This window comes from Thrips palmi, unplaced genomic scaffold, assembly GCF_012932325.1.
Source record: "Thrips palmi isolate BJ-2018 unplaced genomic scaffold, TpBJ-2018v1 HiC_scaffold_17, whole genome shotgun sequence".
NCBI classification, from domain to species: domain Eukaryota; kingdom Metazoa; phylum Arthropoda; class Insecta; order Thysanoptera; family Thripidae; genus Thrips; species Thrips palmi.
The window spans coordinates 12,461,033-12,481,755 of NW_023144626.1; the positions used below are offsets into that span (position 1 = coordinate 12,461,033).

A 20,723-nucleotide genomic window follows, 5' to 3' on the forward strand; every position below is an offset into this window, starting at 1 on the left:
ACAGTTTTTACCTATCTTGTAACCCAGCGGTTCAGGAGACTAAAAACTTCACAAGATTACGGAATTTACAAAGTTTTGTAAATTCCGTAATCTGTAAATTCCGTCATTATTTCTGTAAATTCCGCCGCATTTCATAGGGAGTGAAAATAAAAGTCAACTTGTAGCGCTGCCACGCTCAGAGGGGTACTGTGGGGTACTATGTATGCCATCTACACCAAATTTAGCCCCTAAAGTTGAACTTTAAAAAAGAACATTTGGTACATCCAAAATGACCCCCTACGCACGGAATCACCCATACGTGAAAATTGATACCTCCAGTCTAAAATGTCAAACCACTTAGTGTAAATTCGTAATGCCGCAACCGTACGGAAACGGCAACTAGTCTCTTCTGAAGTGCAAAATTTGAATGCGCAACAATAGTTAAAATCATTTTGGTGGAGGGACTGTCCTTTCTTATGGAATTTCTTGTCCATAACAATTGCCATAGGAAGTACTTGAACCTATCCCCCGGAACTTACCTCCTGTTTTTTTTTTTTTTTTTTTTAAAGAAGTAAAACGAATAAAATGATTTTACCATAGCCTTTTGTTTCACACAATGTAATTAACACAGAAGTGTCTTAAATTGAATACAAGTCGCTTCAGTTTAAGTATATATCATGATTCCAGTCACAGAATATTACAGTCAATGAAAAAAATTAAAATAAATCCTAGAGAAGCTAGAGATACTGTGCAAGTGCAAACTGATGGCCAGAACCGCCAAGTTCAAAATAGTTGCAGTCGCTACAGGAAACTCTTCTTCTTCTTCAGCAGGGAATCGAGAGACACGGTCCCGGACTTGTCCCCCATGTAGAACAGACGAATGGACGCGGCGTCTGCTGGATTGAGTCGGCAAGCCTGCGAGCACACAAATGGCGAAGTCAACCACACTGCAAGAAAAAAAACGCAACAAAAGTACACAACTTCCTGGAAATTTTTTATCGGGAATTTATTGTACTTTCACAGTACAAGAATTGTTTTACAAGGTACAGTGGAACCGGCATTACGAGTGCTGTGCGGTCCAGGCCTCGTTGTGGTTTGTACAATTCGAGGGGTCCTATTCAAAAGATCTTATCTGGGCGTCCCCCCCCCCCCAAGACAATCTTATCTTAAACGCAGGCGAATTTCACTACCATTTGGTACGGGTACGAGAGTAAGCGAAATATATTTATACGTGCACTATATTGGTTTCTTTGATCTTTCAGCTTCACATTTCAGTGATTTTAATTACAAATTATATTGATTTGTAGATGTACCAAATGATCAAACTGAGTGAAATTCGCCTGCGCCTAGGATAAGATTGTCTCCCAGATAAGATGTTTTGAATAGGACCCCTCGAATTCTCCTTGTATTTACTACAATCCCTGCTGTACTTCTATAGTACAGTTTTAGTTGTACTTTTGATGTACTAGTCACACTTTTCCTTGCAGTGCGGTAGAACCGTCGTCTTAAGGGGGTGTACACACCCAAAACCTGACGTGTTTTATTACTCTGCTCTACAAATCGAAGAGCGTACATTGTATGCTCTAAACTGGAGCATGCCTGCAAGCACGCTCCAGCTAGCGCATGCCTGCCAAGCATGCACTTACTAGTGCATACATGCCAGGTACACGCTTACTGAAGCATGCATCTAGTGTATAAGGGATAGGGAGTTGCTTCCATCAGGAAGGGTGTACCTGGCGTGTATGCACTAGTTAGTGCATGCTTGGCAGGCACAAGCTACCTAGAGCGTGCTTGCAGGCATGCTCCAGTTAGAGCATACTATGTACGCTCTTCGATTTGTAGAATAATCTAAGTGAGAGACAGTCCCACACTATTTGGCGAGAACCACAATATCTCACGGTTTAAAGTGTGGGCCACGTTAGTCCCATGCTTCCAACTGTGCGACACGGTTCGTCCCACGTTAGCAAGTGTGACAAGTTTTGCCCCAAACCTGCTGCCAAGGATTCCCTGCCGTTTACGCCAAATAGTGAGACAAATAGTCTGACACTAAATTTGATAGCGTTTGTCTGCTCACTAAGAAGTCGGTGGCAACTTTGCTTGCCCATTGGCAAACTATTTTGAATGACAAAATTTGGCAAGCTTGGCCCAGACATACTCCTCAGCTTACCTCAGTTTGGCATTGCAGGCGGATGAAGCTCCTAATATTGACATGCTGATAAAGACATAAGGTCAAGTCTTGCCAATTTTTGGCATTCAAATCGGCTTGCCAGGACTGTGGCAGACAAGCCTGCCACTGAATTTGCAGTGTAGCAAGAGTACTAGATAACATATCATGTTTTCCTTTTCGCACTTAATTTTCTGATAGTTTGCACTACCTATTTAAAAAAAAAGCCAACTTTTGCTCTACGACAGATTTAACTTAAGTTGAGTTGACATCTAACTGACACCAACACCAACACTAAAAGTTGGTGTCCCATAACCTCCATGAAATTCAAGGCTCTTTTGTATACCTCACCCACCACAATCACAAGGCTGGCGTAATTTTGGCAAAACCACCAAATTTGGCCGTGTTATAATCAAATTCTTTAAGTTCATGGTGCCATTTCTGTTGTGAAATTAAACATACTGTTATTTTACGGAAGACAAGACACTAGAGGACAACATTTTTCAACTGAGTTCTTCGAGAAATGAAAATTTGCAACACCAAAAACTTAACTTTGGTAACATTGATAGCAAAACTTTTTTTTTACAAAACGAGTAAGCACACTTTCAGCACAATACTGACTTTTCTCTCATTAACTACGTATTCTTGTAAGCAACAATAATACTTAGTATTTAGTAAGAAGGTATGACTAATTTCCTTTCTAAAATTATGTACAAAGTACAAAGCCAAACTGTCAGTACACTGTTTAATATTTCGTAAGTAGTTCTTTAGAAAAGGAAAATTAAGTATTGTGGTAGCACAAATTACTTGCATAAGTACTGACAAGATGAGCAGAGAAAGTCAGTAACGCCCTGAGAGTGCAACCTCACCTAAACTACAGTTCTGATATGAATCTTTCATGCCCAATGACGGAATACACGAAATTCTCTCTCTTCTCACTCCTCATGCCTACCTCCTCAAAGTGGCGTTCAGCCTCGGCCTCTCTTCCGCCCTGCCGCTTGCACAGCGCGCCCAGCCTGAGGCGCAGGTAGCAGCGGTCCCCGACGGCAGCCCTGCAGCGCAGCAAGAGGCGCTCCGCCTCGGCCACCATGGTCTTGGTGACGCCATGGACCTGCAAAATAAAACAAAGAGGTAAAAAAAAATTTTGGTCATTTTTTATCTTTCTGTTTAGACTTTCATGTAGAGACGGGTGTTAATGCTAGAGACAATCGGTACACCATATTTAAATACGTTGTTAACAGATTTCTCCGTTTGCCAGAGAGTGTGGACGTTGCACAATGGGCCAGAAGACCGTTGGAAGAGGGCAAACCTCTAGACGCATTTTGAGCGACAGAGTTTCTTAAAAGGACTCGAAGACCAGAGCACTCCACCAATGGGTTCGAAATCCATCGTTAGGGTCACACATTCGGTTCGAGCCCCATTAAGCGACTCTACAGCTGAAAACCGTCTTGACTTTGACTGCCTGCACCGATCTTCTGGTCCACTGTGCGTTGGACGTACCCGAACCAGCACGTCGCCGGCGTGGCTCAGCACGTAGGGGTGGTCGGGGTAGAGGCGCAGGGCTTCACCCAGCAGTTCCACAGCCTCGGCGCGGCACTTGTCCAAGGGCAGCTTCTCGGCCAGGGTCAGAGCAGTGTGGGGCCCCGGGCGCAGGCGGTGGGCCTTCCGCAAGTGCTCCACGGCCGAACCACCGCAGAAATCGTTGTTGCCCTTCATCCAGTGCCACTCGCCCTCGCGCCGGCTGATCATTATGCTCAGGTCTAAATAGGTGAGAGAGACGTCTGCAACATGGAAAAGGAAAAAAAAGCTTATAGGGGTCATTTTTCAGGATGGTACAATTAGGAGTCCCTAGGGGCTTCAAGCACGCACACTTCATGTTTAGGTACTTTGATTGTCGATAACTGTGGCCATATTTGTGCATACCGAAGCTATTTCTTGAGGTATTAACAATTTACTTAGGATTTAGGGACAATAATTTCATTAAGTGTTTAAGTATTCATAAAATTGAGCTTATACAAATTTGTACATAACTTACATATGCACACGTGAGAGAGTGTGCACTCACAAAACCAGTGATCCGGCTTTCGCGTCCATGACGCTCTCTTAGGCCTCCAAATTACCAGAATTTACCTGAAAGGATCTCAAAACTTTAAAAAAGTAGGTCAAATTCTGAGAACTTCGGCTGTATATGGACTTTCTGAACGTAACTATTGCCATATTTGTGTATTCGAAAGTAATGTACAAATCGATGCAAGACAAAGGTAGTCGTTAAAGTACTTGCACAATATGGAAACGTTGTCCGTAATTTATGTATAAAAATGCATGCGTATGCACAATATGGCAATAGCTATGAACAAAGAAATGCATAGGGTCAGGGTGGGGAAGAACTGGACAGGGGAAGAACTGGACAGCCCATATTTTACTTCAAATACCGTGCACAGGAATAACAACTATCAAAAGTTGTTCCGTGGCATCAGCGGTTCACTACACGACAGTTGTCAGGCCAGTACATACGGCATTTGAAGTAAAATGTGGAGTGTCCAGTTCTTCCCCTGTCCAGTTTTCCCCCGCCCTGACCCTAAACATGTAGTGTGGTCCTCCGACACCCTGTTTAGAGATCCTATCCTCACCGTGCTGCAACTTGCTGACCCCCGCGTGGATGGCGTGCACTGCGGCCTGCAGGTCCGGGCTCAGCTTCTTGAAGGGCGTGATGTTGCTGACGAAGGCGCGCAGCATGGGCGGCGTGGACCGCGTCCGGCACCACTCCATGACGGCCCAGAAGGAGTCCAGCACGTGTCGCATGGCGGGGCTGGGAACACGAAACGCACTGGTAGAGACATTGTCGCAAGTTTGACAAGTCCCTTATCACCAATGCTATGGAAAATCGTTCTGGAATGATTCACAAGGTGTCAGTTGCCGATTGCTTTCATACTTCGGGATCTTCAAGACCACCAGAAAAAAATAATTTCAGCATCCACAGTTTGTGCTGAAAGTTACTAAACCAAACCCATGTGAAAGTTGAAAATTGACCAATTTTCAGAAAAATGTCCAGAAAATTGAATTTTACCAATACTTCCTAGCGGTCTGACTGAAACGTCCAAATATATGTTTGTTTCCGATTTTTACTTGTTCTTTACAAAAACAAAAAAATATTACCACCTAAACGAGTATTGTGCTCAGCATTGGAATGTGGTGATGTGGTTAACCTCGATTCATTATACACACGAGTTCCGGAATATCAAAATTCGATAGATCTTGATACCCTTACCAAAAATACTATGAGGTTATCTAATTAGTTTCTATGTTAAACACTGCAACTCACCGGTACTCCTTGAGTAAGGCACACTCGTGCTGACAGAAGGGCTGCGGCAGAATGTAGAAATAGCAGTCCCTGAGAAGAGCGATCGCATCGTCGTCGCGGTCGTGGGTGCAGTACGCGTACGCCACGCTGATCTGCGGCCAACAGAGAAACGGCATGTGTTGACACTGAGATTCCAAACGCTGTGTGTATAGCACGTATCGGGCAATGCAGCTGAGATATCGCACCATACGTGCAATGCGATAGCCATATTGCACCTTACGTGCAATGCATCCCGAAAAGGCCCTATGCTAATGTATGGGAATAGGGAGGCATTGCACCTCATGTGCAATGCTTTTGCATTGCACCAATTGACGCTATACTCATAGCGTTTGGATTCTCAGTGGATTCCCACTTGGTAAGCCCACTTGTAGTATTACGCCTGTCCTCAAGCGTAAAATCTTGAAGCGTACCCCTGCGCTTGACTTTAAACGTAAGAAGAGCTACGCTTGAAGCCATGCGTAGGGGTAGGTTGGGTAAGAAAAGTACACTCGAAGGTCGGGTAAGAAAAGTACACCCGTTATATCTCCGAACTGAAACTACACTGAACCATCACGTTAGTGGTTTTAGAAAGATTGGTCATCCCGCTCACAAAAAATAAATTTAGCCCAGTTCTACATATAATATTTAGAATCAAACTGCACGTTTGAAAAACACATTAGAAATAACTATAAAAATCTTTTTTTTTTTTAATGTTTGTACTTGAAGCACAGCTTCCTGCAGAATCAGCCGACAGGCCCATGTAAGGTACCACCTTACAGCTAAGACCATCATCTTTGAAAAACAGTGCCGTTCGATGCTCTTAGGCTTCAACACAATTTTTGGCGAGCGATAGCGAGCCCATGCCGTGTTTGGGGGCACCAAAAAGTGACTGGTCGTGCGTCTGTCTGTCTGTCTGTAACTCACTCACGTTTCTCAGCAACTACCGCACAAATAGTTTCAAAATTTCGCACCGGAAGGCTCCTAAATCTCCCCCAGGGGGAGTTTATCTTATATTCACGATTACTATTGTTTGAAATATTCAAAACATCTTTTTGAATTAGGTTCTTAGCGTGGTTAGGTTGGTAGTGGTTGGCAGCTAGTAGCAATTTTTCATACTTGCGGCCGCGACTCTCAAATACGGGACCTGGCAAAACATTGGCAAATAAAACAAACTAAAGAGCAGAAGGGCTTAAAAGTGAGTACGGTCATAGTTTTTTCGATATTTTAGAATGATTGATACCCCTCCGGAGTGTCAACACAGTGAAATACGGAAAATGAAAGTGACAATTATTACGCGTTTCGTCCGTCCGTCCACCCCCTCCCCTCCCCCGCTACAGGGGAAATGTTTTAGTCAGTGGAGTGTGTTTGATAATTGCAAGAATGATTTGGTCTTTTTAACCTTTGTGAGTGTATTTCCATTTATATTCTCAGACACTATATTTTTTAGTTGTTTGCTTTGCTCAATAACAGTTAGAAAATATATTAATACATTCTATGAGTACAAACCAGATGCTAATCTTGCCAAAATAAATAGTCTTTGCTGACTCTTGGCACTGATTCTGGGAAAAGGCTTCATTGCAATGCTGTGAATTTACTATAGTACTAACCTTAAAGAAAACCATATGATGAGTGAGTGTAGCGCATTCAAGGTTTGACATTGACATCAGATTCAATGACACGATTCACTGACTTGATCATATGATTTCATGAGACGATTCTTTTAACTTAATCATACATTGTCTGCGACAACTGGTAATTTGTGTTGGTCATGGTTTAAGTTGGCTTTTTTTTTTAATTTACTCAGAATGTTAGGTAAATACTTTTGCTAAACTCCCGTATGAAAATGAAAAGCACGCTTTTAGGACGCTTTTAGGACGCAAACAGGACGCTTGACCTTGGCTCAGACTTGTTCGCTTTCAGTCTGCTTTCTAGGTGGACTAGGACGTAAACAGGACAGAATCGCCCAAAAAGCGCCCTCCGCGCGCCCTAGTCCGCGCGGGACTAGGGCGCTTTCAGTCCGCTGCGCGGGACTAAAGCGGACTAGTCCCCTGACGCATCCCCGCCAAAAGAATGCCAGCACTGCGAGAAAAGATCACGGTAAATCCTGTACTGATTACTCCAGACTTCACCGTACTTTTTTTAACAGGCAATACCGTCGTTTTTTTACAGGCAATACCGTACTTATTTTACAGGCAACGCCGTACTTTTTTATAGGGAATCCCGTACTTTTTTACCCGGCAATCCCGTACTTTTAATACCTATCAAAAACTGCTATAATTTTTTTCAGCCGGTCGACCCTCGTTTTTCAAGATCCTGATGTACGTAACTGCTCAAGTCGGACTCCTGGACCCCCCTTCCGACCACTCGTTGAAAAGGTCTTGACGAGACCTATCGAAAGGTGCAATAAAATTTCTCAGTCGGTCGACCCCCTTTTTTCAAGATCCTGATGTGGACAATTCTTGGGTGCGGCCTTTGTTGGGACCAGATTTAGTCCTTCCTACGGCATGGACTGTACGAAAGAACGGTAACTTCTGTTAAAAAAACTACGGAATATTTTGTAAAACAAGTACGGTAAATACTGTAGACTGTACGGTGGATACTGGTTTATGAAGTACGGTAAAGTTTGGCAAAAAAATTATCCAGGATTTACCGTCATTTTTTCTCAGAGTGAGCGCCGGGCCGCCGGGCCGCCGGGCCGCCCGGGCCCCGCCCCGACCAGCTGCTGAGACACAGGCTTCAGTGGTAGTCGATCCCCGGACTGCTGTGTTGATGACTCGCCTGGCTCTTCGATGTCGAGGACGGTGACCACTGCGCTAACCTGGAACATGGGGACCGGGGCCGCAGGCGAGCCTCTTCACTGGCGCGGCGCGCTCAGCGCACAGGCAGTGCGCGCGCTCCCTTCCCTCCTCTCTGGCGGGCGCGCCTTTCAAGATTGAGAGGTGCGGTTTTCAACTTGGTGGTTGCTTTGCATAGAAATTGGCATCTAGTATGACTGGTCACGTGTCGCATACAAATATGTACGAAATATTTCGTAGACGTAAAATTTTGTACGGTTCAAACAAAATAGAACAGATACATTTACCCAAGGGGCAACCACTCCAGAAATCTTGTCACCTAAGCGCTAAAAATCTCTGGGAAATCTGAAATCTTGCCTTTAAAAAGACCAAAAACAAGCTAAGTTTGGGCGGAATATTGCTTAAAATCTTGCAAAATCCGACGAAATCTTTGGCCCTCAGAAATATTGTGTCCCCAAACATCCAATGTGGTTGCCCCCTCGCATTTACCACGCGTCAAGTTAAAAACAAGGAGTAGAACTTAGAACCAGAAATGGGCTTGTCTTCAGCAGCCCTGCACAGTGGAAGAGATTCATAGTAGTATTGGTGTTGAACCATGTGAAAAGCGTTAAAATGTCAATCACTGAGCACTGTGTTCTTCGAGGGTAGGATAAATATACCGCCTGACCAAAATTGACACCAGTTGAAATAGGTATTATAGAAGCATTGCGATTGAGAGTAAAGGTGCTGGAAGCGCTAAGGGCAGGGACGACATTGAACATTTAACACTCGATGACTCGATCACCTACCCCTGAACACTTGCGGACTAGTGCGCTAAAGGTACGCTTGCATGAGGGACTAGGACGTGAAGAGGCCGCACAAGTGCCGGACTCCGAACGCCCTAGTCCGTGCGGGCATTAGCGCGCCCTCTTCACGCCCTAGTCCCACCTGCAAGCGTACCTTCCGCGCACTAGTCCGTCTCGAGCGTACCAAAAGCGGACTAGTACCCTCCTCGGGCGCGGACGGCGGGACTCCTAGCGCCCTAGTACCCAACGGAGGGGCCTACACTGCAAACCTAACTGTCTACTAAGTACACACTTACAACTGCATGCTTGCAAGTACACACTTACAAACGCATGCTTGGCCAAGTACACACTTACAAATGCATGCTTGCAAGTACACACTTACAAACGCATGCTTGACGCATGGAGTTATACGGCGTTAAGCATGCGTTTGCAAGTGTGTACTTGCAAGCATGCATTTGTAAGTGTGTACTTGGCCAAGCATGCGTTTGTAAGTGTGTACTTGCCAGCATGCATTTGTAAGTGTGTACTTAGTAGACAGTTAGGTTTGCAGTGTATCCGCGTACAAGTCTCGCGCGTCTTCGAGACTAAAAGCGTCCTAGGACGCATGTTTGCGCACCAAAAGCGTACGAGTCCAGCCTGCAGCGTCCTGTTTGCGTCCTAAAAGCGTCCTAAAAGCGTACTTTTCGTTTTCATACGGGCTGTTTCAAAGAGTTAATAACACACCATGACTGTCATTATGAATAAGGTAAACTTGCGTTTAGCAATAAGTGGCCTCGACATTAGATTCTATGAAACGATTCATTGGATCTGACAGAAGGTCTTCTCCATAAAGTAGTTGAAATCAGCCTGCCTGTAAATATGTCTCTTTTTAATCAATGCAGATAAATCAATATAGTTTAATCCACTAGTTTAAACTAAAAGGGAGAAAGGCTTTTTAGGTATTACTAATAACATTGCGTATTCATAAGTTCAGTAACAAGGAGATATCGAATGGTAATTGAAGTATTTGTGAATCGTATTAAGCAATTCAATGCTGGCTGTTAAATGTTACTCGACTGAGTAACAGGGTCAGGGTTCATGGCATGACACCATGAACAGGAAACGCTCTTAAAAAACGTAACAACTGAAGACCCATACTTTCAACTAGAATTACATGATTTAGGACCAAAATTTCCTCGGTGTTTCATTGCTTCCTGCAGTATTTGGTGTGCTGATCACAAAAATGACTTCCAATTTCATCCCAGACCTTTACTTTTCCAAATATTTACCAATTTTGGACCAAAATTTTTACATCGAGTTTTACATAGTTTCCTGCAGTTTTTGGTGTGCTGATCACGAAAATGACTTCCAATTTCATCTCAGACCTTTACTTTTCCAAATATATACCAATTTTGGACCAAAATTTTTACATCGAGTTTTACATAGTTTTCTGCAGTTTTGCTGATCACGAAAATGACTTCCAATTTCATCTCAGACCTTGCACAAAACCGCTGATGCCACGGAACAACTTTTGATAGTTGTTATCCCTGTGCCTACGGTATTTGAAGTAAAATATGGGGTGTCCAGTTCTTCCCCTGTCCAGTTCTTCCCCGCCCTGAACCTAGCTCCGAAACTCCATGCAACGCTCAAGCCTTTTCCATAAATACTTGCCAAGTATGCAATTGTAAGAGTAAAGTCAGAAGACAGTTGGGTTTATAGTGCAAATCACGATAAAAATGTAAGAACGCTACCACAAGAGCAGTACTAATAGGAGGGATGGTTGTCTTTACCATGTCCAAGACGCGGTGCCAGGGCGTGGGCGCCAAGTCCAGCTTGTCCGTCGTGTTGCTGGCCACGCTCAGGGGCATCGGGACGACCGGCATGCCGATCTTGTCCTTCCACAAGCTGGGGCACGACAGTTTCTCCTGCCAGCTGTCGTCCATGCTCATGAAGCTGCACAACGAATCGGACGCGTTAAGATCACTGTAAAAAAATAAATATAGGAGGCAGTGCTTTGGTTTTCATAAGGCGAATCAGTTGCTCACTATGAAAGACTCATACTATCACAGTCCGAACTCTAAAACTCTTATGAGATACGAAGATATAGAGGCTTTCGTAATATTTAAGTCGTTAAATAAAAATTCTCTGTGCACAGAACCAAAAAAGTTTTGGAAGGGATGTGATTTCTAATTTAGAAGTCGAAACAACGCACGAACATGCGTCGGATTGAGAAATAAACACGAAGGGTAGCCGCAACCTTTAAGGGGGCAATACACTGAAAATGGCCAAAAACTGACTTGTGCGATTGCTTCCATACGCGTTGTTGAGCGTTGTTCAAACTCTTCATGTGTCAAGACCTTACAAAAAGAAGCATTTTAAGCCCAGAATGGCATCGATCGGACGTCAGGGAGCGGAGCAGCGCCCAATCAAATTTTCGTCAAAAGTCGAACTGGCGGGTGTCCCTCAGTCCGCAAAAATGAAGATATCTCGACCCCGTTTGCGCCAAAATGTAGGAAATTGAAGCGGCTATAGCGCAAACTAGGATTATAAACATCGAGCAACCGGAAGTACAAAATTTCATCCAAAAACACTTTTTGAAGATTTTGCAAAAATGATCAAAACAGGTTTTTTGGTAAAATTTTGTACTTTTGATAGTTCGATGTTCATAATCCTAGTTTGCGCTAAAGCCGCTTTAATTACCTACATTTTGGCCCAAACGGGGTCGAGATATCTTCATTTTTGCGGACTGAGGGACGCCCACCAGTTTGATTTTTGACGAAAATTTGATTGGGCGCTGCTCCGCTCCCTGACGTCCGATCGACGCCATTCTGGGCTTAAAATGCTTCATTTTGTAAGGTCTTGACACGTGAAAAGTTTGAACAACGCTCAACAACGCGTATGGAAGCAATCGCACAAGTCAGTTTTTGGCCATTTTCAGTGTATTGCCCCCTTAAAAAGAATCTCTTATTCTTAAGAATTAAATTTAGCTACAGTTTGATTTAGTCCTTTGTTTTTGAACAAAACCCCTTGTTAAATTGGGAAATTTGGGTATCCGCCTTTACCACAAGGTAGGCAATCAATGAAGAACGCACGCAAATCTCGAGTGTACTCAGTGCACAAGTGCATATTATTTCGTCCTCATGATCAAATAGTATAATGCAGCATGTTTGTTTACCGAAAACTTCCCTACAGCAACCATTCTACTCACGGTTATCAGAACACCTGCTGCAATCTTTCAGATGGTCAGGAAAACTCAAATGAAAAGGATTTCGGAAAATTTTGCTGGGTGTCGAAGACGCGTTTGCCCCCTGAAGTTAAAATTCACAATGCCGAAGATGCATAGAGTTACATTTCTGACTTCGCGCAAGATTTTGGCCGATTTTGGCATTTTTTTAAAAGTTGAAAACGCGTGATTTACGTGCCCGGTTAGTGTGTGCGGTAGTTAGGGAGATAAAGCTGTCCTTGGAATCGAACCGCACGTCGTTACGTCGAAAAAGTGGAAACTGTGACTTAAGACAAAAAAGGGCCCCAAGTTTTGGCAACCTTCCGTATGCGCTTCAATGCACTACACTCTTAAGAGCCTACGAAGCATTGGCTTCGTAGCTACAAAGAAAATGAAGGCATTGTAGAATTGCTTCGTATTATGAAAAAATGCTTCATGTTACGAAGGATTTTGCTTCCTAATACGAAGCATTTCTTCGTAGATTTTACAATGCCTTTATTTACTTCGTATCACGAAGCGACTTTTCGTAGAGTTTTTCGGTGATACGTGTGTACTTCACTGGTAAAACTAAAGCGTAGTGTTACTCTCTGTTTTCAAGCGTAATCAGTTTACGCTTGAAATCAAGCGTAACAGGCTCAACGGCCAAGATTCCCCCTGTCTAAATGCATGGGGGAATTTCCCGAGTATCCTTCATTTCAAGCGTAACGTCCTCAAGCGTAACTTTATGCTTGACTCAAGCATAGGGTTACGCTTTAGATCTACCAGTGTGGATGTTGTCCACACTTAGGTTTTCAATATGGGCTCTTACCTGCTGTTGGCGATGATGTATTGTCTGCGCTCCCGTCACCGTTTGGGCCCGACACATCAAATGGTCCGGTTGTTCTGAACAGCAGCATGAAGAGGGAGAAAATATCAGTAGGCGGAAGGGTCTAGGGAACGGTGTACCTGGACGAAGCCGGAAGCCGGTTTGCCTCGTCAGACTCACGCAACAATGCCTCTTAGTGCAACAGATGGGAAGGGCAGACAAGCAGACCGGCCACAACAGTGAAAGGGAGCAAGGAACTGGGGCAGTTCGTAACAGATTTTGAAATTTTGAGCCACTTCTCAACGATCCGATCAGTACAGTGCTGCTTGCAAATCAACACGATCCTTAAAGTTGAAGGCAAGTCACATTCGTATTTACGTAAGGAGCCCCCCCCCAATGCGTAGATATGGGTGTTTGTTCTTAACTGCCCCTCTCTCCTTTACTGAAGCGCAGTCAAGCATCACGCCGACAGGAATAAGTCTATTCTCATAATTAGACTTTTTCAGCAAACTAACCCAGCAAGGCCTGAGGTGACAAAACTGAAGCGAAACGCGTTTTCCTTGGAACTTTGGCAAGACCAATTTATGACAGTTATCTTTACTTCAAGTTTTGATTCCGTATAAGTACATACAATCAGTAAATTGGTGATGTTACTTACGTCTTGGTTGAGCGGGGTTTTCACTTGAGCGGGGGCTTCATCTGAGCGGGTTTTCGTTTGAGCGGGGGCTTCGTTTGAGCGGGTTTTCGTTTGAGCGGGGGCTTCGTTTGAGCGGGGGCGGCAGTTGAGCGGGGGCTTCGTCTTAGCGGGGCCTTCATTTGAGCGGGGGGCCTTCGACTGAGCGGGGGACCTTCGTTTGAGCGGGGCCTTCACTTGAGCGGGGCCTTCGCTTGAGCGGGGCCTTCGTTTTAGCGAGGCCTTCACTTGAGCGGGGCCTTCGTTTGAGCGGGGCCCTTCGTTTGAGCGGGGCCCTTCGTTTGAGCGGGGCCTTCGTTTGAGCGGGGCCCTCTGTTTAAACGATCCCGCGCAGCCAGCGCTACGCCAGCGCTCCCTGTGGTTGACTCGCAAAGCACTGGCTAGCCTCGCTGTATGCACGTCCCTTGCCCGTATGACAAATTGTTCTGCTCGCGGCGAAATGCAAACGGAACCGGTAGAATAGTCCATCAAATAATTTGCAACCGTATGTAGAGATTTAAAATTACGCTTAAGATTTAACGTTACGTTCAATACGAAAATAGAAATGAATGTGACGGTATTTTTGGGTAAGAATGGTTACATTTAGACTTTATTTTAGCTGCTCTATTATAGATCCACCGGGTAAACCTAGTATTAAGGACGTTACGTCCTGTTATAATCAACAATTCCGTTCATTGACAGGTCATACATTGCATTTTTCTTGAGATATTTTAGCTTTTTTGTACATATTGACCAAGTTTTTATCGTTCAATGAACGGAAGGTTAGGTTAGATCGAGAATTCCGGTTTTGCAGGCGTAAAGTAGGGTAAGGTGCCCAGTGATGGCTACTTTTAGCGCACTGATGCGCCTTCAACCCCTTTACTGAGTGTCCCGCATGTCGTACCGGTATGAACATTTTCAGGGACATACAAGAAGGATAGAGTAAAGGTTCGCAAGGTTGAAAACCAGGAAAACAAAATTTATTCTGTGAGAAAAAAATTACCAAAATGTCAGTTCAGTTTGCCCAGTGATGGCCACCTTTTGCCCAGTGATAGCCAGTGTCCCGGCCCAGTGACAGCCACATTAGGGTTTGAGCGCTTTGATTTTTTGTTTTAGACAGTTATTGAACCCATTTTGGACTGGGTTGCACCGTGTTCGAAGCTAAAGGGGTCGCTGTGTCTAAGGAAATAGAAATCAGTGTACCCTGGGAAATAAACTCGTGTGTTTACCAGAAACAAAGAAATAAAGTTAAAATTTCAAGTTTGCGATATTAACGATTTGGTAACCGAAATGATTTGACCTCAAGAAGGTGAATATATAATGTTAAGCATGTTATAGGTAGAGACTTCAAATTCAAAAGTTTACTGGTGTCGGAAGAGGAAAAAGGTATAAAATGCATCGTTTTCCCCCCTTTGATCTCTCAACGTTTAACAGACTTTTTTGTTGTACCGAGCAAAGTCGTTAAAATTGTAACATGACCGAGTCATTGTGTGAGTTTTAGAACGTTTCCTTGCCCAACTTGCACAATTGTTCAAGATTATATTCATACACTGGTAAAACTAAAGCGTAACTCTATGCTTGAGTCAAGCATAAAGTTACGCTACGCTGGAAGACTTTACGCTTGAAATCAAGCATAGACTAGAAATTCCCCCATGCATTTAGATAGGGGGAATCTTGGCGGATGAGCCTGTTACGCTTGAATTCAAGCGTAACCTGATTACGCTTGAAAACAGTGGGTAATACTACGCTTTAGTTTTACCAGTGTATTGTATTTAGTATATTTATTCCTTCGATTCGAATCGGATTCGAAGTAGGGACATTCGATTCGGGCGAAAAAAATAAAATTCGATTCAATGGGGGGAGAAAATAAAAATTCAATTCCATTGTATTAGATTTGACTTTGAAACATGCCACTTCGCACACCACTATCATCAACAGGACAACAAAAACAATCATTTGGTTAGTCGGTGAAACAGGTCATCGATTGGTGTGATCACGTTTTGCTAGTCTGAACGGAATGCCTTAGTCACCATCGGAAAGGAAATTTTGTGTTGAGTCGAAAAGATGCCTCGTGCGTTGGATTTGGTCACGTCTTGCCAAAGCTACGTTCACTTTAGTGTTGCTGCGTCGCCAAAATCCGCTGCGTGCCATCCGCCGCCGCGCTGGCTGCAGCGGAGATAATGGGGGCGGCCCACGCGCCCGGTCGCGGTCGGTGCCGGAGGAGAGAGTTGTGGAAAGAAGAAACACTGTTATTCAACGTTGAGAGAAGTACATTCAGCCATGTGGTTGACGGTTAGGAGGAAAAATGGAGTCGAAACGTTTCTGAATCAACCAAAACCCCAAAATATCCAGTTTTTTGATAGATATCTCCAAAACCATTTATCCGATTTTGAAACGTTAATGCGTATTCAGACCACTCATTCAAGGGGGCAGTCTCGTCCTTGTACCCTTTTTGAGGGGGTTTTCCCCCTCTTTTGATGGCGATGATTTTTTTTAAATATACTTCTTAGAGACTAGAGACAAAGAGTAAAAACGAAAGGAAAGAACGTAATTTTTACAACATTTTCAAAAATAAATATTTTGTTTTGTCTTTAGTTGTAAGGGAGTTATAGGTAGTGCAACAAAAGCCGGCAAAACATACAAAATTTCACTGCGCGACGTTTTTCTCCAGAAGTTCTTAACTCTTTGGCAATCGGTTTGCGGCATTTTGAAGCTAAAACAATGGTCTTTACTTTCGCTCACAATCATCCCTAAAGCCCTAGGAGAACCATTATTAAAACCATACCGAAGTTTGTAGATATGTTTGGACACGTTTATAAAAAACGTTTTCCTTGGGCTACAGGGATGATTGTAGACCAAGGTGAAGACCATTTTTTTTATCTTCAAAACCAACTGCTAACCAATTGCCAAAAAGTTAAAAACTTCCGGAGAAAAATGTCGTGCAGTGAAATTTTGTATGTTTTGCCATCTTGTATTTGTATTTCGAGATCAGCAGCATCTTTGTTTTGCACTACCTATAACTCCCTTACAACTAAAGACAAAACAAAATATTTAGTTTGGAAAATGTTGTTAAAACTACGTTCTTCCATTTTGTTTTTACCGTTTGTCTCTAAGAGGTATATTAAAGAAATCACCGCCATCAAAGGAGGGGGTAAGCCCCCCCTAAAAAAGGGTACAGGGACAAGACTGCCCCCTAATTGCGAGTCAAACGCCCCAAACTGGAAGTTCCTTCGTCGTCCTGATGGTCACAGAGGTTAAAAAAAAGTCAAAATGGGAGACTTTGAGTCAGTTCACTTATGAAGCTAAACAGAAAAAGGGTTTCTATGTATCGAATCATATTCTGATTTTCTGATGGATACGTCCAAATTATTTTCGACTATTGAAACGGTTCCGTTTCGCATTTCGCCGCGAGCAGATCAATTTGTCACCCTTTAGGGGTGTTTTCCCGTGGTTTAGGCATTTTTTTTTAAGTCAACCACAGGGAGACAAGAGTAAGCGAGGCTGGCGGGACGTTTTAACAACATTTCAAACGAATGACCGTCAAACGATGGTCCGTTATTGAAGGGCCCCGCTCAAACAAAGGCCGCTCAAACGAAAAATTTCCTGCGTAAACGGCTTTGCTCAAACTAAGCCCTCCTTCAATCGAAGGCCTGAACAAAACAAGGTCTCCTTTCGTCGAAGGCACCCTAAAGGGGCCCTAAGACGAATCCCCGCCAATGCCGCCCCCGCTCAAACGAAGCCCCCGTTCAAAAAAACTTTTCCTGGCACCCCCCGCTCAAACGAAAACCCGCTCAGATGAAGCCCCCGCTCAAGTGAAAACCCCGCTCAAGTGACGCGGTCCCCCTTGCCTATGTCACTTCAAGTTCCGCTCGAATCGAAAAATTTCTGGACCAGATCGACATTTCATAGTTAAGTTGCGTCGTGGATGAAGTCTAGACGATAACTTTTTCGTGGGTCTCAAACTTTTGTAAGTCAATGTTCCGTCTTGGTGTAACGCTCTGTCGTGGACATTAAGCCTTGAAGAAGAGCATTTCTACAGAACTCCAGCGGAAGGGGAATTTTTATTTACTTATTTCTTATTACCAGTGTAATAAACACGATAAAATTATATAAAAATTACCACATTGATATATGCTTACGAATTCGGATTCGTCTTTGCAAGACTAACAAAATATGAAAGCATATGAGCGTTAACCGTTTTAAACCGTCAAATTGAAAGCAGCTTTAAACGCTTTAATGTTTTCTTGGAATTAGTGTTTGAAATTATTTCAATGAGAATGCTTGGCAAAAATAGTAGGGCCAAGTTAAAAAAATTTACTCCGGGCGGTGTCCAGATTGGACCACTGTGTCCGGGCATAGGATATTGTGCCCATCTTGTACGATCTTGTAACGCTATAAAAACGTTTCCGCTTTGGTTGCAATATTGCCCCCGAATTTGTTCATAGGAATTTTTGCATCCAATTACGAACAAAGTAATGCATAAGCATTCACAATAAATGTTCTGTGCCTGTTTTGAACATCTGAATTGTTCCTGATTCTTCGAACAGACGAATGCCCATAGACATTTACTGTGCGACGCCTGTCTTCTAGCTGACTGGGCGCCCGTCCTCGCCGTCGTCACCCTTCGACTGCCATGCCACCCAAGGCACGACCCTAATAATGATGACCATGGCAAAAGCAGTATCTGGTATAGGATATTTTAACGAATCCCTGGACCGGAAGGCAAAGAACAAAAGTAAGAACCAAAACGGCTTCTGCGCATGCGCAGACGTCCCCCTTCCACTCTGAGGCAGCGTCTGCGCATGCGCAGACGTCCCCCTTCCACTCTGAGGCAGCGTCTGCGCAAGCGCAGAAGGCGTTTTGGTTCTTACTTTTGTACTTTGATGTCCGGTCCAGGGACTCTTAAAATACCCTATTCACTGAAATTCTGTCAGCGTGACTTCGTGCCGCTGCAGGGGCGTGAATTAAATGTCAAGCCATTAAACGGCATGACAGAAAAGTCACGCCAAAGATCGGAGTGACTCAAAAATTCACGCCAATTTTTGGCGTGCATATCTTGTCATGCCGCTTTTTGGCGTGACTTGTCTCTTAAAACGCGTTGTTATTCACGCAAACTGAGGGCGTGACTCACATGTCACGCCGTTTTTCGGCGTGAATTTCATGTCACGCCAATTTTTGGCGAGACTTTTTGTCACGCCATAATTTGGCCATGTGTCCGACCATTACGTTTTCAGTGTTCCCAGGCCCATCGTGGAAGAGGGGGCTTATTTTCCCGGAGCCGCCTGGGAATCCCAGATACTGATTTTGTCGTAGGCCACACTCCTGACGACACGTTTACATACCTGAACGAACAGACACTGTATCCAAAACGCAGCTAGTATTCAACAAAACACGAACGAGCCGAGGTCACGTACAAGGCACACGCTGCAATAGGAATACGGCGCACGCAACTCGCCGACCCTCCGAGGCGCACAGTGCACTGCAGTGGCGACGTGACCTCTCCCAGCGGAGGACCCCGAAGGACTGCCGTGCTGCCGTGAGCGTGAGGCGTGAGGTGCAAGCAAGGCCGTGCCAAGTCCGAGTTGGCAACGCGATACGAGCCACGGCTGCGCATTCCTCTCCCTCCCCCCCCCCCCCAGCGAGGGCACCGGGCACCCCATCACATCCGCTGTCCAGGCCACTTAGCAGACAGTGCCCATCAAAAAGGTGGACCAAACTGCCCCGAGTGTAGTAAATGAATTTAGACGCCCCTTAAATACAAATGATGCGGTCTACTCATTCGACACAGGGCTCAATTTAGAGCTCTTTAAATAGGCTTTCACATGAAATGGTTGGCCGGGCCAAAAAATGATGTTAAATGCCACTAAATGATATGGTTTTATGAAGTTGACATTTTAGTACTTTTACCTGGTTTTGGCTGGAGTCCTAGAGTGGAGAGAGACGTCACACTGCAAGAAAAAGTGTGAATAGTACAACAAATGTACAACAAAAACTGTACAATAAAAGTACAACAGGGATTGTAGAAAGTACAACGAGAATTGTACAAACCACAACGAGGCCTGCACTGCCCAGCACTCGTCATGCCGGTTCCATTGTACTTTGTACAACAATTGTTGTACTTTGAAAGTACAATAAAAACCTGATAAAAAATTTGCCAGAAATTTGTGTACTTTTGTTGTGGTTATTTCCTGCAGTGCACCGCCAGTGCGTGAGCGCGCGCGCGCGCGGCCAGTGCTGCGCGTGGTTTGCCGTACTTTGCTCTGCTTTGCTGCGAGCCAGTGTCTCCCCGGCTCGGCCCCGCGCGGCTAAGGACTCGGCTTGGCTCCACTCGTACCGACGGTGCCAGATTGCCGGTCGGAAGGGATGCGCAGGACTCTACAGGCAGAGTCCTGCCTAGAGAATAGAGAAATTGAGCAACTTAGAGGCACCGTAGCGTCCGAACCAGACCTCGTAGAGCCTTGCGCGATCCAGCATTCGAACGAGCGCAATTTTTAGGTCTTAAAGCACCTGTTTGAGTCCCATGCCCATCTAGTCCCAAACCTTTGAAAACAGCCATTTTGCGGGTTTTGAGCCTCTACCAAAACCAGGGTTCTGGTTTTCCGGAGGTTTTTCGGCAGTTCGTATCACGGTAAAAACTTTGTCGTGTTTTACAAGGACCCGTCATCTCAGCTAAGGGTCTTGGCTCCTGGTCCTTAGGGAGACCCATCTGGCTAAGGTAGCTCCTTAGCCAAGCGTTTGTTTACATGTCGGCCATTTTGAGCCCAAAACCTAATAATACCGATGCTTCACGCTCAACAGACAAATTTAACCAACTAAAGGTGGTTAAATTTCATAAAATACCAAGGTAAAAAGTGCGATCTCTCCATTTCGAGTCCCTGTTTGCCTCTGGATGGTCTGGTTCATTCACGTCCGTGAAATATATGGTCGGCTGAGGGAGCGCTGTAAACGTAATCAAAATTTCTTTCAGCAATCCTTCCTTC

General features: G+C 44.4%; 1 protein-coding gene across 1 annotated transcript; it reads right to left on the reverse strand.

Moving 5' to 3' along the window:
- Positions 1 to 580: 580 nt before the first annotated feature.
- On the reverse strand, positions 581 to 12,818 carry LOC117643710. Its single transcript, XM_034382763.1, has 7 exons — positions 12,769 to 12,818; positions 10,833 to 10,995; positions 5,466 to 5,596; positions 4,774 to 4,952; positions 3,644 to 3,924; positions 3,096 to 3,254; positions 581 to 894 (listed from the first exon to the last, which is right to left on the reverse strand). The coding sequence occupies exons 2-7, from the start codon at positions 10,989 to 10,991 to the stop codon at positions 781 to 783; spliced, it is 1,023 nt and encodes a 340-aa protein (XP_034238654.1). The 5' UTR covers positions 10,992 to 10,995; positions 12,769 to 12,818; the 3' UTR covers positions 581 to 780.
- Positions 12,819 to 20,723: the final 7,905 nt, after the last annotated feature.